The following is a 14,370-nucleotide window of genomic DNA, read 5'->3' on the forward strand; positions in this document are numbered from 1 at the left end:
AATCCTGTAGCACTGTTCAAAGCCTTTCACCATACAAAAATTTCACAGGGAAATGTCTAAAATTGTTCCAAAGTTGACAAGTTCCATTTCGAAAGATCATTGTTTCTAACATAAGCTGCTATTTTCTCCGACATCCTATCTTCCCAAAGTACCTCAACCTCCAATCCCCCCAATCATCCCCCACCCCAAAAAAATCCCCACAGGGAACCAATAACAGCATCTCCTTACCTAGGTTGAAATGTATGAACAACAGATTCAAGCCAAAAATGTCAAAATCAGTACTAATTTTCTATTACTTCAGAAGTAACAGTCCTGAGATGTAAAATATTTGCACAGAGGGCTAGCTCATAAAATACACAGCATTATTGGACCATCGAAAAATATCCAACTCTGACATCCTCCCCACCCCCCTTCCCCCAACCAGCTCTCTCTCCCTTTTGAATTTTTTCCAAACATCGACTCCTACGTCATAAACCATAATTAACAAAAATTTTGGTGGCAGCAGACTGATAAATCGTACCAGATGACTTTAAAACATGTAATTGGATGTTTTAAATCTATGTGATGGCACTCTTCCAATTTAGTATATTGCAGATTGTGTTTCAGAGCCTGTGTTTAGATATCATCAGGTGGTTTCTGCTGCTATACAAAGTCAGTACTTTCTTTTATGAGCAAGAGAGCACTAAAAACACCATGGCTTGTGGGAAATGATGCAAGATATCCTACTTGTATGCAATATATATTTGGTTATTTGCTGCATACTGCCTAAGGAACAGTGGAACCAGGGCTCATGAAGAAAAAAGATTCACAGAGAAAAAATCCAAACTATAGCAATTAAAATACTTCTTCAATAGCCAGATATGATTCAAGATGTCTTCTAGTGTGAGTGCCACTGCAAAAGCATTCACAAACTATTCCATTTTGACTCGAGAGGACAATGGTCGAGAAATCTTGTTCTCAGCCCCCCCCCCCCCCGTTTCAAAATGGGCTCTGCCGTCTCTGAGCCAAGATCTTCTATCATTTTCAAACTCTGGAGAGTCAATCAATTGCTCACGGTATATTCTCTAAGAACATATTAACACAATTCTCACATAGAAAAGCCATCCAGGTCCAACTGAGGAAAACCAGAAAAATCTACAACGAAAAAAAAAAACACCTTTCCTGAAGTAAAATAGGAAATTGAACGAACCTGTCCTTGCTATCAGACCGAGGAATGGGCGCTGTAATCGCAGACTTCAATACCAAAAACTCTGGTGGTGGTGGAGGGAAATCAGCACCGCCAGGAATTTCTTTGACCTCCTCGTCTGGAGGTGGTGGTGGTAATGGAGGACTCGTTGGCAGTTGGTCGTCTTGGATACCACCTTTTGACGACTCTTTAGGAGACTCTGGATTCCCTATCTTCTTCTCATTTACAGTCGTGTAATTACTGACTTGCATCGGCGAAGCATTTGCAGTCTCAACATTCTCTTGCCTGAATTGGGAAAATTGGCAAAATGTATTAAAAAAAAAAAAATATTGAAGAACAAGCATAGATCTCTAACAAACAGGTTCAGTATATGAAACAACTGAAATCCTTTACAATACTAGCGATGATCGTCAGCTTTCCCAAAAATCGTTAATTGTGTAATTGTGTTAATTGCGTAATTGCGTTAATTATGTGATTGCGTTAATTATGTGATTGCGTTAATTGCACAACTACGTTAATTGCATTAATTACTGATGAGAGAACCTGCTTCGGCTGGTTCCTATTGCTGTTAATGACCAGTGCTCTTTAAGGTCACATGCAGAAATGATTTTCAATTGTGATTGCAAAATTGATTGTGTTCGCCAGCCAAATCTGTACAGTTTTAGTCTTGAAACCTCCACATCCTATTGACTTCCAGTCGGGCAAACCCTACATGAGGGTTGAGGGATGTGTTTGGTGGGGGTGGGGGGTGGGACAGAAGACCTTATTTCATATTTTAGCTGAGACAACTTCAAATCAAGTAGAGGTACTAAATAACCCTGCAAATATCTTCACTTGTCACATAGCTTATTAATATTTCTTTACCGAACAAATTATTCCACCATTTTGACATATTTGACTTTTCCATTACCACTAAATGTTGGATTAATTGATGAAGGCACACATACAACCTAACAATTACTTACAGACAGCCTAACTCTTGCAAGTTAGTAGCATTGTCACAGCTTACCTTACAATTTCAGGCCTTTCAGGAAACTTGAAAACTGGTGACTTGGGACTAGTATTTGTTCTGTGGGATACTTGGTACTTGGTATCAATGCCTCTCACTTCATTTGTCATCTCCTGACCTCTTGACCCTGGTAAATTGACCTCAGAATTTGCAGCAGCTGCTTTTCTCTTGAAATCCATTACAGCCATGGAATGAGACTGAAAAGAAAATGCATTATTAAAAAGCCTTGTAAGTACTTCCATTTCAGGAAATAATTTCAAAATAATAGCAAAATTATTGAATTATTTCACTGTTTCAGATTGGTAATCATTACACAGTAAGGTACAAAAAAAAATGAGAAAAACTTTTGTCAGTATTTTTTTATTAGTTTGAATCACAACTAATGGAAAAAAAAATTGTTGAAAGCAATATAAAGAGTTTCTATACAGGTAAACTGTAACATTCTGGAAAGACAAATAGGCAAATTGGAAGCTGAACATGCAATAATCAATAAAAGACTTCACAAACAGAATGAAAACAAATAGAATTTGCCAAGTTACTTTGCTATGAAACCATGTAGAGAAAAAAAGTAAATCTTAAAAGACAGCTTGTAATGTTAGAAGAAAAACAAAGGTGTTTACCCTCTCAGGGACATGAGGCTGTTTGTTCCTCTTCCTCCCCTCAGGTGGAATGCCATATTTATCTGGGAGAGGTGATCTGGGATGCAAATTACCAAGCTGGATTTGCACACTCATGGAAGCAGACCGAGAGAGATGACTCGCCTGCCGAGATGCAGCGTCCACCGGTGATGAGCGGGGGCTAGACTCCCTTCCTTTGATTCCGACATCGGAGTAACGGCCGTGCGTGCCTGGAAAGTGGTCGCTGTATCCACGACTGGAGGCCAAGGAACTCGTAGATGAATAGTGGTCTCCCGAAAATGACCGGTTGGATTCGTGCGACGACGAGGATGTATTTGAACCGCTTCGAGATGATTGAGGTGACCTCCGTTGCTTGGCTAATCTAGTATCCAGCAGCTCTGGTCTCATATATGATCTATTAGAAGCCCCTTCCAGTTGCGGGTCGGAAACTCTATGCCTGCGAGTATTTGAGGATTTCCTCGTCTGGTCAGAGTCTGATCTCGACTGCCTGTAATCCCCGCCGCTTTCAGTTACGTTTGTCGGTTCCGCTGAAAACCTGGCTTGTTGGTTCCCTTGTTCCAAGGGAACTTTTGTTTCCATGGAAACATCAGGGGGTTCGTTCCCTGTGGCCCCGGAGAAGGAATTGTATCGAGCGTGATTGGACGATGGTGTATCCTTGGCTCTCATTTCTGGCATAGTACTGTTTAGAGAGGTGGTGGAGTGGCTCAACCGAGATGAATACAGATAATGCCTTTGACTAGGCTCCAAGCTCCGTCTGGAAGGTGGATCATATGAGCCCTGTCTGTAGTGGCCACTCGACGGGCTCATCACAGGCTCTACTTGGTCGCTGGCCACCTCTGGGCCATTTTTCCTGTCAAATTCTTCCCCTCCAAAGAAGCTCATCTTTTGATTGTCGCGCTGAAGCATTGACAAAAAGGAATTACCGGACGAGAGTTGGTCAAGCTTTCTCTGATCTTCAGAGGACAGTGGTTGAGAGGAATTTGTATCCTGATCCCTGGATGCATTCCCAGAAGGCCTAGATGGATTCGGGGAATTCCTGGATGGGTTTGGAGAATTTCTAGCTGAGTTTGAAGAACCTCTGTCACTTTCCGCTTGATCCCCCTTCAAGTCTAAAGCTCCCATTAATAGAGGGTTGATGGGGGTGCGGTTACGAGGTGCATTTCCTGTGATGGATAATTCACTTTTCTGTCGGACGTGGGTAGATACTGCTACTGGCTGTGTCTTCTCTGAGTCTCCCTCCTTCATACCATAATCTGCATTATTATGATAAGCTTCACTTCGCAATGGTGCAGGGGCAGTGACGGAAAAATCGTTTGGATTCTTCCAAGTTCTTTCGTTAGACTCTCCATTCAGCGAATTTTTACGTTGTACCCTCTTCTGGTTCTCCTGCCCATCTGTTTGGCGCTTCTGACTTGAGAAAGAAGGGGAGGTACGAATCGGTACCGTCTCAGATAATGTTTGGTTTTCTCTCGTCGATACACTCGTTAATACTTCCGTGAAGTCCTGTCTAGATGTTTGCATGTTGTTATCTTGCTGGTCGAACTCCGACAAGAGGGCCTCATAATCCTTATAGAGCGAGTCACTCGTTTGATGCCTCTGTCCCTTCTTGTCTCGATCTACATCTATATCTCTGGTTGGAGGAGACGGAGGACTGTGGCGGGTGGAGGCATGCCATGTTGCTGGAGGACTCGATGAAACTGGTTCATCTCGTTTCTGAAACCATTTTTCCACGAATGTTGTACTCTCTTCACCTATGAGGACCGGCTGGGCAGAAAACAGCTGAAAATCTGACGAAGACGACACGGTAGCAGCAATTCTACCAGTCCCCCCAGAGGGCTTCTTGACCCATGAATGAGGGTAGACCTGCTCTTGCGATCGAGGCAGTTTCACTGGTGGAAGGCTGGTGGGAGATATGACAGAACTTTGAGTTGGAGTGTCAGTACTGGTCGCTTGCGGCTTTGTTGCCGGCCATGAGGATGATTTAGCGTGATGCTGCTCGCTAAGCTCTAGAGTCCTATTCTTTGAATCTACCCTCGTAGGTAACGGGGGAGGGACTTTCTTCTCCCCTAGTACATCGGCTGTGCTTGCATATTGTTTTTGAGGCATCTGAACCATGGAATAATTTGCGATCCCCACTCCAGGCACTTGCTGCTGAGAAGAAGAAGAAACATTACCGTTCGGCATCCTGCCGGCCTGATTGTTCTGCACCTGGACTGCCGAGACGACCTGAGGGTAAATTATCGCTGGTTGCGGACCATAGTTTCCACCAGACTGATTCACTGGGTTTCCGTAATTCATGGCTCTCCTCTTCACAAACCCAGGACTGACATCATGTTCAGCAGGAGCAGCCAACTGCTGGAATTGTTCAATTGATTTTTGTTGTAGTTCATATGTGTAAGCATCTATTGATGGAGAGCCACTGTCATCTACATAGTTATCCGACTGTCTGCTTGACGAGGACGGGACTTGGGTACTTCCATCCATACTCGAGGAGTAACTGTGAAGGATACCAGTGTTATGCCAGGACTTGGGTCTCTGTAGATTAGATTGACTACAGACGAAAAGGAAAGAAAAAAAACCAAAGTGAACGTGGCGGAGATCTGTAATCCTGGGTGTACGGTATATTGGCAAGATTTGCAAATTCCAAACAAGAGTTGTGAAGACGACATAGATCCTAAATTATGTAGCTTTTATCTTTACTAAATGATTCATGAAACTTAAAAGTTAATAGCCAACTGTCCTGTTTACTTGAGAATTTTCCCACCTACCAAACCTGCTGAATTGGTGGCATTTTAGCCCTCTACTCCCACATGCCAGACTCACCCACTTTTCTCCTCCTTCCGAAAACTACCATTCAGGAAGGAAAAAAAGCTACGACACACGATCTTCATTGAATTTTCGATTTTAGTGAAATCCATTTGGTTAATATAACCATCACCTCAGAGCATTTACATGAAAGATGCTGACTTCTGTACAAGTTTATGACAAGTTTAACAAAAGTTGAGGAGCAATACTTACGAATTCTGTTTCTTGATTCTCCTGTTTACTCCGCTACTGCTGTTGCCATTGGTACCAGAGGAGTAGTTACCTTTGGATTTCTCCAAGTCCTGCTCTTCCCACTGAATGTACTGCTGCTTTGATGAAAGGTTCACTTTATCTGCTTCTTCTGGAATGCCTTGATGGTGAAAATCCGCCATCTTCATTGTGTTGTTGTCTAACGTTCCCCTAGTGACGAAAAAATAAGAAACGGTGAGATGAGAAAACAAAAGTCAGAGTGAGAATAACAACAAAAAAACCAAGAAAAGAGTTTTGATCAGATCACGGTTTCTAGGTTCATGGAAACCTTATCTTCTTTCCTATTCCACCAGTAACAGTCTCGATTTCAGTCGGAATGTGTCACGCTGATAAATAATGACAATTTCAATGATCGCACCGGCTGATTGAACACTAGATTCACATGACATTCACTTTAAGTAGAAGTGAATTGGGAAAGCTGGGTCAATGAACGGATAAAAAAATATCCCCATCAAGAGTTTTATTTATGGCAGATAAATCCATCTGTGTGGGTTCGAACTGTTTCCATATATAATGCAGATGAGGCTGTTAGTCATGATTAAGTCATGTCTCCCTGTCTAGTTATTAGCAGTCACTTTCAAGACTACGAGAAGAAAATTATATTTAGGCAAAGAATTTTAAGTAAATTAGTCTCTTGGAACTATACTGCCAGCACATTCAAGGTAAAAACACTTATAAATCCATTTGACATACCTCTTCCTCTCTATCTCAATAAAAAAATTGTTTAATAGATCAGAGCTTCAAGGGAAAGAATTTACTTCATTTTTTAGCTGGTATAAAGTAGAGTATAGTCTGAACTTGGGTTTTATACTAAACCTCATCTCATCAATGTTATTGGATTTTCTTGATTGATAATAGCATGGTACTTAATATGACTCAATTACTTTCAGCTTCCACTGCAGCTTGGTAATCAATACTGAGGATCTCTTGAAAGACGTCAAATTATATATGAAGAATAAGTAATGTCAGGTCTTTCAGCCAACATTTAGTGAATTCGTTGGCAGTATTTGTAAAAACTGCAGTTTTACAAAGAAAAGCTCAAATTAAAGTAATTTAACAAAGTGTTAGGTATACACACACTTTACTTTACTTTATTGTTATGAGTTCTTTCTATAAATTCTATTAATACCTTTCTTGGAAAGATTCTTATCAAGATCAGACTACCATAAATGACGATCACAGTCTTACTAATAACCTACTATCATTCAATTAATTAATGATGGTTTCCATTTAAAACGGCAGCGACTATATACAGTACCACACAAAAGGCATTGTCCCCAAAAATGCACTTTACTGTTAAAGCAGTGTGTGAAAATTTTATACAACTATTCCCATATTTCTTAACAATACACATGGGTAGAGCTTTGTTATAATTGCTGATAGTCATCAAAATACAATACTTAAGTTCTAAGAAATCTTGACTGAGTACACCTGTAAGTGTTCAGTTCATTGTGTTAATTATTAATTACAAAGATATATGTGGATGTAAAAAGTACATTGATAACCTGTTGCATACAAAGGTTGATGTATATAAGGAGATGCGATGATAGCAGAGGGGTGGGGGGGGAGGTGACGCCGGGGGTCTGAACACCATATGGATTTCCCAAGAGTAAAGAGGGTTAATTGTTATGGGGAGACAAATGAAGATTAATGTTAACACTACAGTAAATGATATCTACGACCATGGTACACAGAACCAGGTGTGTTTGTTTTATTTAACCATCATCTGTGGTTAAATTCCATGTAGACCCCAACCCACCTGATGCACACTTCAGAACTACTGTATATGTAACAAAGTAGCACGGACAGGGGAAAGAGATCATGCTGTGTCCTAAACCACTACCAGTTCTACCAATGTTCTTAACCTGAAATTATGTACAACTGAGACAACTGACATCTGTCACCCTCCAACCCCACAACAACTACACAACAACAACCCCACAACCCCCCCTCCAACCCCACCCCTTCTACCACACCCCTTTATTTAAAGGCCAAGATACACATGCTCTTTAGATCATTCCCAGACCTAGTAATTCATACCTTAATAATTTGCTTTAAAGAATACAAAGTTGAAATTATATTTTGCCATCATGATAGCCAGGCTAAGGGAGTGCAAACATTTCAAATCTTCTACATCTTTTCATAGACAGAGCACAAATGAATAGGCCAGCTTTCACCTAAAATTCTGGATTAATATGATATCAAATAAGAGGATGCAACTAGCTATAATCTATAGCACTAACAAATTGTATTCATGTATTCCTATTCAAATTTTCTTTCATGATAAATATATTGAATGTCTGTTCGCCCATTCCGCCCTAATCTATTGCTGTGGGCTATAATTCTGCAAGTCTGGTCTTGTTCCTTGGGGAAGATGTTGTACCTATAAATCAATGCAAGCCCCCCCCCCTATGGGTATATTCTATACATAACAGGATGTTCTCCTTTTCATGGCCTTCATACCCTACCCTACAAATACAATACAAACACTGTTAGGTACAGTAAGAGCAAATAGTAATTATCTCATGCAACCAATTTGCTCTTCACCTACAAACAATACTAATCCCAGCCTTCTGAACCTTGTGCTAACAAAGAGAAGACACAATAAGTCATTTAGATCTGCGGTAGGCTACATAGGCAGCATGAGTAGCCTAACCGTTTCTAAGTGAGGTTGCAGTAGCCTAACAAGCCCAACACACATATAAGCCTGAACCATAGCAACAGAGGGGGTTTGCATCCTAGACTGTATATTACACACTGAGTCAGTGTGACTCATGTGTGCATGGTCACGGTGCAGACTATATCTACTGGTACACAGTTACTGTGTGCACTCAATACAAATATGCAGGCTGCACAGTATATCAGGATGTGTTCACAATCGGATAATGTTTGATGCTAATAATATCTACAACTGACCAACGGGGGATGATGGCCCAAATGTCAGATTAGCCAAAATCACCAGGAAATTTAGTCAGAGGTACACCACAAACATCTCAAGCATGTTATATAATTTCAATCGGGGTCTCTGACTGTTCAAATAAGGACTAAAGAGGCCATCCAACAGGGAAACAATATTAAAAACTCAGCTCCAGCAGTTGGGGACAATTGCGGCAGAATAGTTGAGCAATGTCTCATCCACTTTCTTAAAAGCTTAGTCGGCCCTAACTCGGATCTAGACAGAGTTATAAGGACGGTTAAATGTAGTAAATAAACCCTTAAAACCCAGATTCTTATATAATTAGTCATAAAATACTGCTGAGGACATCCATCAGGAGATTTAGCTTTAAAAGATGAGTCATTAGATACAACCAAACAACTGCCTAGACTTAAAATGCTGACAAACCTATATCCAAGGTCATGACCTCGCACACAGACAGTGGTTTGCATTATATATATATATATATATATATATATATATATATATATATATATATATACTACACTGCAGTTCGAAATAGCTGTCAAAAAGTTCATGACCATGAGCTGTATATTTATCAATTATTATTATTATTCTTTTTTAAAATCAGCTAAACCACCCTCACCTTCAATCTTCCTCTAATTATTATACAGTACATTGCTTATAAGCATATATATAAAAGTTAAAAGAATTTTCTTTCATGATTACAATGGGGTGCATGCATTCTCATAATTGGTTCATGGCACATAAACTTGGGAAACACTTTTGAACAATTTATGTTTTGAATGATAACCTTCTCTCCACACTCCCAGATATCTTTCCAGCTAACTTCCAAACGGAGGAAAGTTACAACAAAAGTTATGTCAGGAATACAGGCAGGCATTGAAAAGTGTCACCTGCCCTTCAACGAGCACCGGCCCGTTGACTACATTAATGCTATTTCCCTGTACAATTCCTTGAAAAATCTCTACATTGCAGACTAACGGAGTGAACTTAATACTAGGGCAATAATGAAGACAGATAAATAATGTTAGTAATAGATTCTCAAGAAATGATGCCTTCGCTGTGAACAGGTCAAAGGTTACGTCTGTTAGCTTTCTCTCGGTGATCATGCTTGAAAGGTATGACTTAACACTTTACTGGGCTGTACAGCAGAACATTAAAAAGAAAAGACAAAATGTCAAGTAGCTGAGATGTCAATCATATGAGAACAATCACCACCATCCATCCCCTCTTCATTCAGGAATGGCGAGTAATAACAGGACTTGTACGTCAATCTTCACTGGATAAACTGGTGTCATATTTGAATGACAGTCAAGAAATAATAGCGACACGGTTACACCAGTTTATCCCCTTTTGGTTAACCTCCCATCTCTTATAAACAACCACCACACTTTTGTTTGCTTTCACTTAATTCTGTTCTAATAGAGATGTATCTGTCTGATATATCACTCTCAGTGATTGTTTGTCTAAAACCTTTGTTGATAACTGGTCAGCATTTTACTTGAAACTATAGTCCCCATTTTTCAGTCAAGTTTGAACATTACTAGACGAAAAAGTCCCGAAAGAAATCCAAATTGATAGTTAAGCAGATATTATCCAGCACTTGCCACTTAGTCAAGAAAAGTATTAACTTGAAAATGTTTTGAAAACAGCACAGAAATCTATTACTACTTGCTCTTTTCCGCTGTCTATAACTTCCCAAGTCAGTTTTATAATGTTCATTTACTTATGTAATGGAATAAATTTAGAATAATAAGTTAATTATTCAGAGAAATAATATTCTGTCGCCATATATCATCTTCATGTTAACACTTACATAGTCTAGTAAGTAATAACTGATGCACACTAATTTTGTGCTGCTAATCCTGCTGTGACTAACAAAATGCTTATACTATCCTAGCTTCCTCCCAATAAAAAAATTTGAACTTCAAATAACCTTTTTTCCTTTTGAAACTATAACCACTCAGTTGTTTGTTTTCAATTAACAAGTTCTACAGGTTAAACCTCCCTAAAGATAAATACATATTGTTTTACACATGATCCTATAAAACGGTACACAGACAATAAAATCCTCTTCAATTTACAGAATCCCTTGCAAGGTCAGAACAGGGTCACAACATTTCATTCAACTTTTGTGGAAAGGAATTAGAGCGACAATTTATAGTTGGATAATACCACCATTTCCAAGGTTTCAATGTAGTGATATTAATATTTTCAGTATGCTGCTAAGTTTTGCACAATGGTATAACTTATTTATATTGAATATTAAGCAACAATTATGTTTAAGAGAATTTGAAGGCAGTGAATATGATTAAACCGTAACAGGTGAAATATATACTATATAACAAATTTCACTAAATATATCCCACTATCTCCCCCATACATCCATACCCCTTCCCCCTCCCCCCAAAAAAGTAATTTAATTCCTCTTCTAGTGTAGCCTTGGCTCAAGGCTTCTTTCCACTATCTCCCTCCCCTCACCATCACCCTCCCCGCACCACCCCCTCCCCTCCCATCCACCGGTCCCAGATAAAACTAGTGTGGTTAATGGATAAAAGAATTGCTGACCTGCCATATTCATAGTAATTGCACTTATAGAATGACACTAATTCCGTTCTTGTTTATCAGCACAGAAATATTCACTAACAATAATTTTTCTTTCTTTCCTTTTACTACTTATGACATAATGCTACAAGTTCTCGGCCAATGTCATATTCAATTGTACACAGTACATCTACACATACGGTACAAATTATGTTAAGAACATGATTTCCCAACCAGGACCAGCGATCACAGACATACTTAAAATTAGCAGCAATAAATGCATTGTTCTGATTTTGCCCACATGCGGATTTGACCAAACTCAGAAATGATGGCAATGCTTTCATCCCGACCAAGACACCCCAGATAGGCTTACACTTAATGACGTCAATAAATCAGCAACCCATGTCACACTGTCTGGTTCGGATTTCATGGATTGCTATATCATAGCCATTTAGAACAGTTTCTCTGTGGCTAAGAGACATTCCTGATCCAAATATGACAGATGTTAAGACTTAACCGGCTATGACAGGTCCCACAGAAAAAAGAGGGAACATTAAACTGAGAAGAAGAAGAAGCACTCATTTAATAAATTTCCAGGCTTGAAGGATGAAAAAAGCTTTAACACAAAGAATATCCACAATGACAAGTTACACAGTTGGAGACAGAGTGTCCGGAAACTTACTGGTTTGGGGATTTACGAAAGACGATACTTACCTGTCTCTATTCTACTTATGCACTTAATCTACCTAGCCTACAACAGTAGGTAGCATTTTAGCACTGTGCCCCCCCCCCCCACATAACACCATAATTCCTTCCGAAATTTAGCGTGATACTTATCAGTGCTTGATGCAGGTGATGTTGTTATCTTGAATACTGCCTTCAGAAACTTCACCATAAACTTTTAAACCAATAAGATTCCAATGGATATAAATCACACTAGAAAAACAGTTGTGAGCCTTGAGGATGGTAGATTTGGAAGGTGGAGGTAGTAGGTGTTATGTGGGGGGGGGGGGGGGCACAGTGCTAAAATGTTACCAACTGTTGTAGGTTAGGTAGATTAAGTGCATTGAATGGAGACAGGTTAGAGAGGAGTGAAGTCAATGCTATGATTCAGCGGTAGCTCAATAAGTGAAAACTATCTTTACACTTGAGTCCACTGTGTATTAAATCTAATTATTTCTTTGATCCAACTAGATGCATTTCAAAGAAAATAAATTTTTTTTGGGGGGGCACGGGAGGGGGAGGGGGGTTTGGTTATCTTGCCCAAAATGTTCCTACAATTTCAAATATAGAAGAAATTGTTTCTTGCAAGCACGGAAAACTTGCAAGACCCATCGACAGTTTTGATGCACAGGTATGATGAGAGATGTACTTCAAAAAATTGAAGATGGGGGAGGGCGCTGGACTGGATTAATTTTCCCTTCACCTTATTTCAACATTTTCCCCTCTTGCACTTGAACTTCTGACAGATGTCTTCACCTGTGCACGGTTCATAAGGTCTTTTATTATATAACGACAGTTTGATTGACTTTCTATATACCAATCGTTAATATCCTCAATTATTTCCGGTTGCATAATAACTTCTGCCACTGACCACCAAAACAGGAAGAGGGAACAAAGACTATAAATCGTATCAGGAAATTCATATATACAAGGTGTATTGCTCTATTTAGGTTAACAATTTCCTCCATTCACTTTTGAGCCTTGCGCATGCACGTAGACCGTGCTGATCACTGGGCAATAAATAATGAAAACAGTTTATTCGGTCAAAGAGAAAACTGAAGTATCAAAAGTTTAGGCTGAAAATGATCGGCTGAAATCATCCATGTTGATGGTTGTCAGCAAAAGGGAAAAAAAAAAAAATTTATGAAGCTGGAAATTATTTAATGTTAATTCATATTTTAAACCTATCGTGTTTAGACTAAATGTAAGCAATTGCTGTATTATATTCCTTCTCAATGTGTGTAGATATGGGATCCTGTCCCAGCCATGTACCAGGAATGCCCGGTAACTGTTGTCATAGTAATATACTGTACATACTGAAAACTCAGAAAGCCAAGCAAATGTTGCTCCCAAATCAAGAAAAAATTTAGATGTTTCTTATGGCTATACTGCCTGACATCATATCTGTTAAATTTTCTTTCATTCTTGTCCTTTTTAACAAACTATTATGATAACATTTTTCCTTCCCGTTTTGATCCTTGTGTATACAATAAAATTCTTTCTGAATAATAAGTATAAAGCGACTAACACATGTCTGAACATATGGGGGGGGGGGGATTGTGACAGGATAATTGAGGCAAACCAATTACAAAAATTGTGTCTGAAGATTATGGGGAAAGAAGAAAAAAGCTAACATCACTCCCACTACACTCTTGATAATGATGTACTAGTAACACCCTGAGGAACATAAGGACACCCAGCCAATGACTGATTTGAACATTCAGTAACAGCTGCAGCTGTTAAAACCAGACACAGTGCTCCATCAAAGTCAATGGGAATGGATGGGTAGGAATGTGACAATGTATGTGTCTTATTAAAAATCTGTTTTCTCTTTTTTTGGGACACAAAAATAGCTGACAAGGATATTCACCTCCCCAAAAGAGGCTAAGTCAAATTGAGTGGCAAAACCTTGCAGTCTTCTACAAGGAGTAAGATTGGGGGGTTGGGGAGGGGAATTAAAACTGAAATAATTTTAGGCACTAAATTCAAAGAGACTTGAATCTCATGAATTGTAATGTTCAAGTGTCCATGAAGTTGGAAGTTGAAATTTAGCCTTGTATAGAGAATAAATGTATTATTAATAAGTTCATGCATATTAACTATACTGACAGTTAATAAATATGTCATGGTATTATAAATAACTATTAAAAATAACCATACATGCATATCAACTATATTGATAGTTAATAAATGTGTCATGATGTTAATTAAGAAACATATAGGGCATAATAACTTGATAGTTAATAAGCATACAGTACATATGCAACTTAAGTTT

General features: G+C 39.1%; 1 protein-coding gene across 8 annotated transcripts in view; it reads right to left on the reverse strand.

Annotated features, from left to right (window-relative positions):
• LOC139979948 (uncharacterized) overlaps nt 1-14,370 on the reverse strand; it is a 103,571-nt gene that overhangs the window by 24,856 nt on the left and 64,345 nt on the right. For all 8 annotated transcript variants that reach the window (XM_071991206.1, XM_071991207.1, XM_071991209.1 and 5 more), the window contains 4 exons: nt 5,852-6,058; nt 2,816-5,384; nt 2,196-2,392; nt 1,190-1,471 (listed from right to left, as the gene is read on the reverse strand). In XM_071991206.1, the coding sequence (XP_071847307.1) occupies nt 1,190-1,471; nt 2,196-2,392; nt 2,816-5,384; nt 5,852-6,058 (3,255 nt within the window). The remainder of the gene's footprint in view (nt 1-1,189; nt 1,472-2,195; nt 2,393-2,815; nt 5,385-5,851; nt 6,059-14,370) is intronic.

Source organism: Apostichopus japonicus, chromosome 14, assembly GCF_037975245.1.
Source record: "Apostichopus japonicus isolate 1M-3 chromosome 14, ASM3797524v1, whole genome shotgun sequence".
NCBI classification, from domain to species: domain Eukaryota; kingdom Metazoa; phylum Echinodermata; class Holothuroidea; order Aspidochirotida; family Stichopodidae; genus Apostichopus; species Apostichopus japonicus.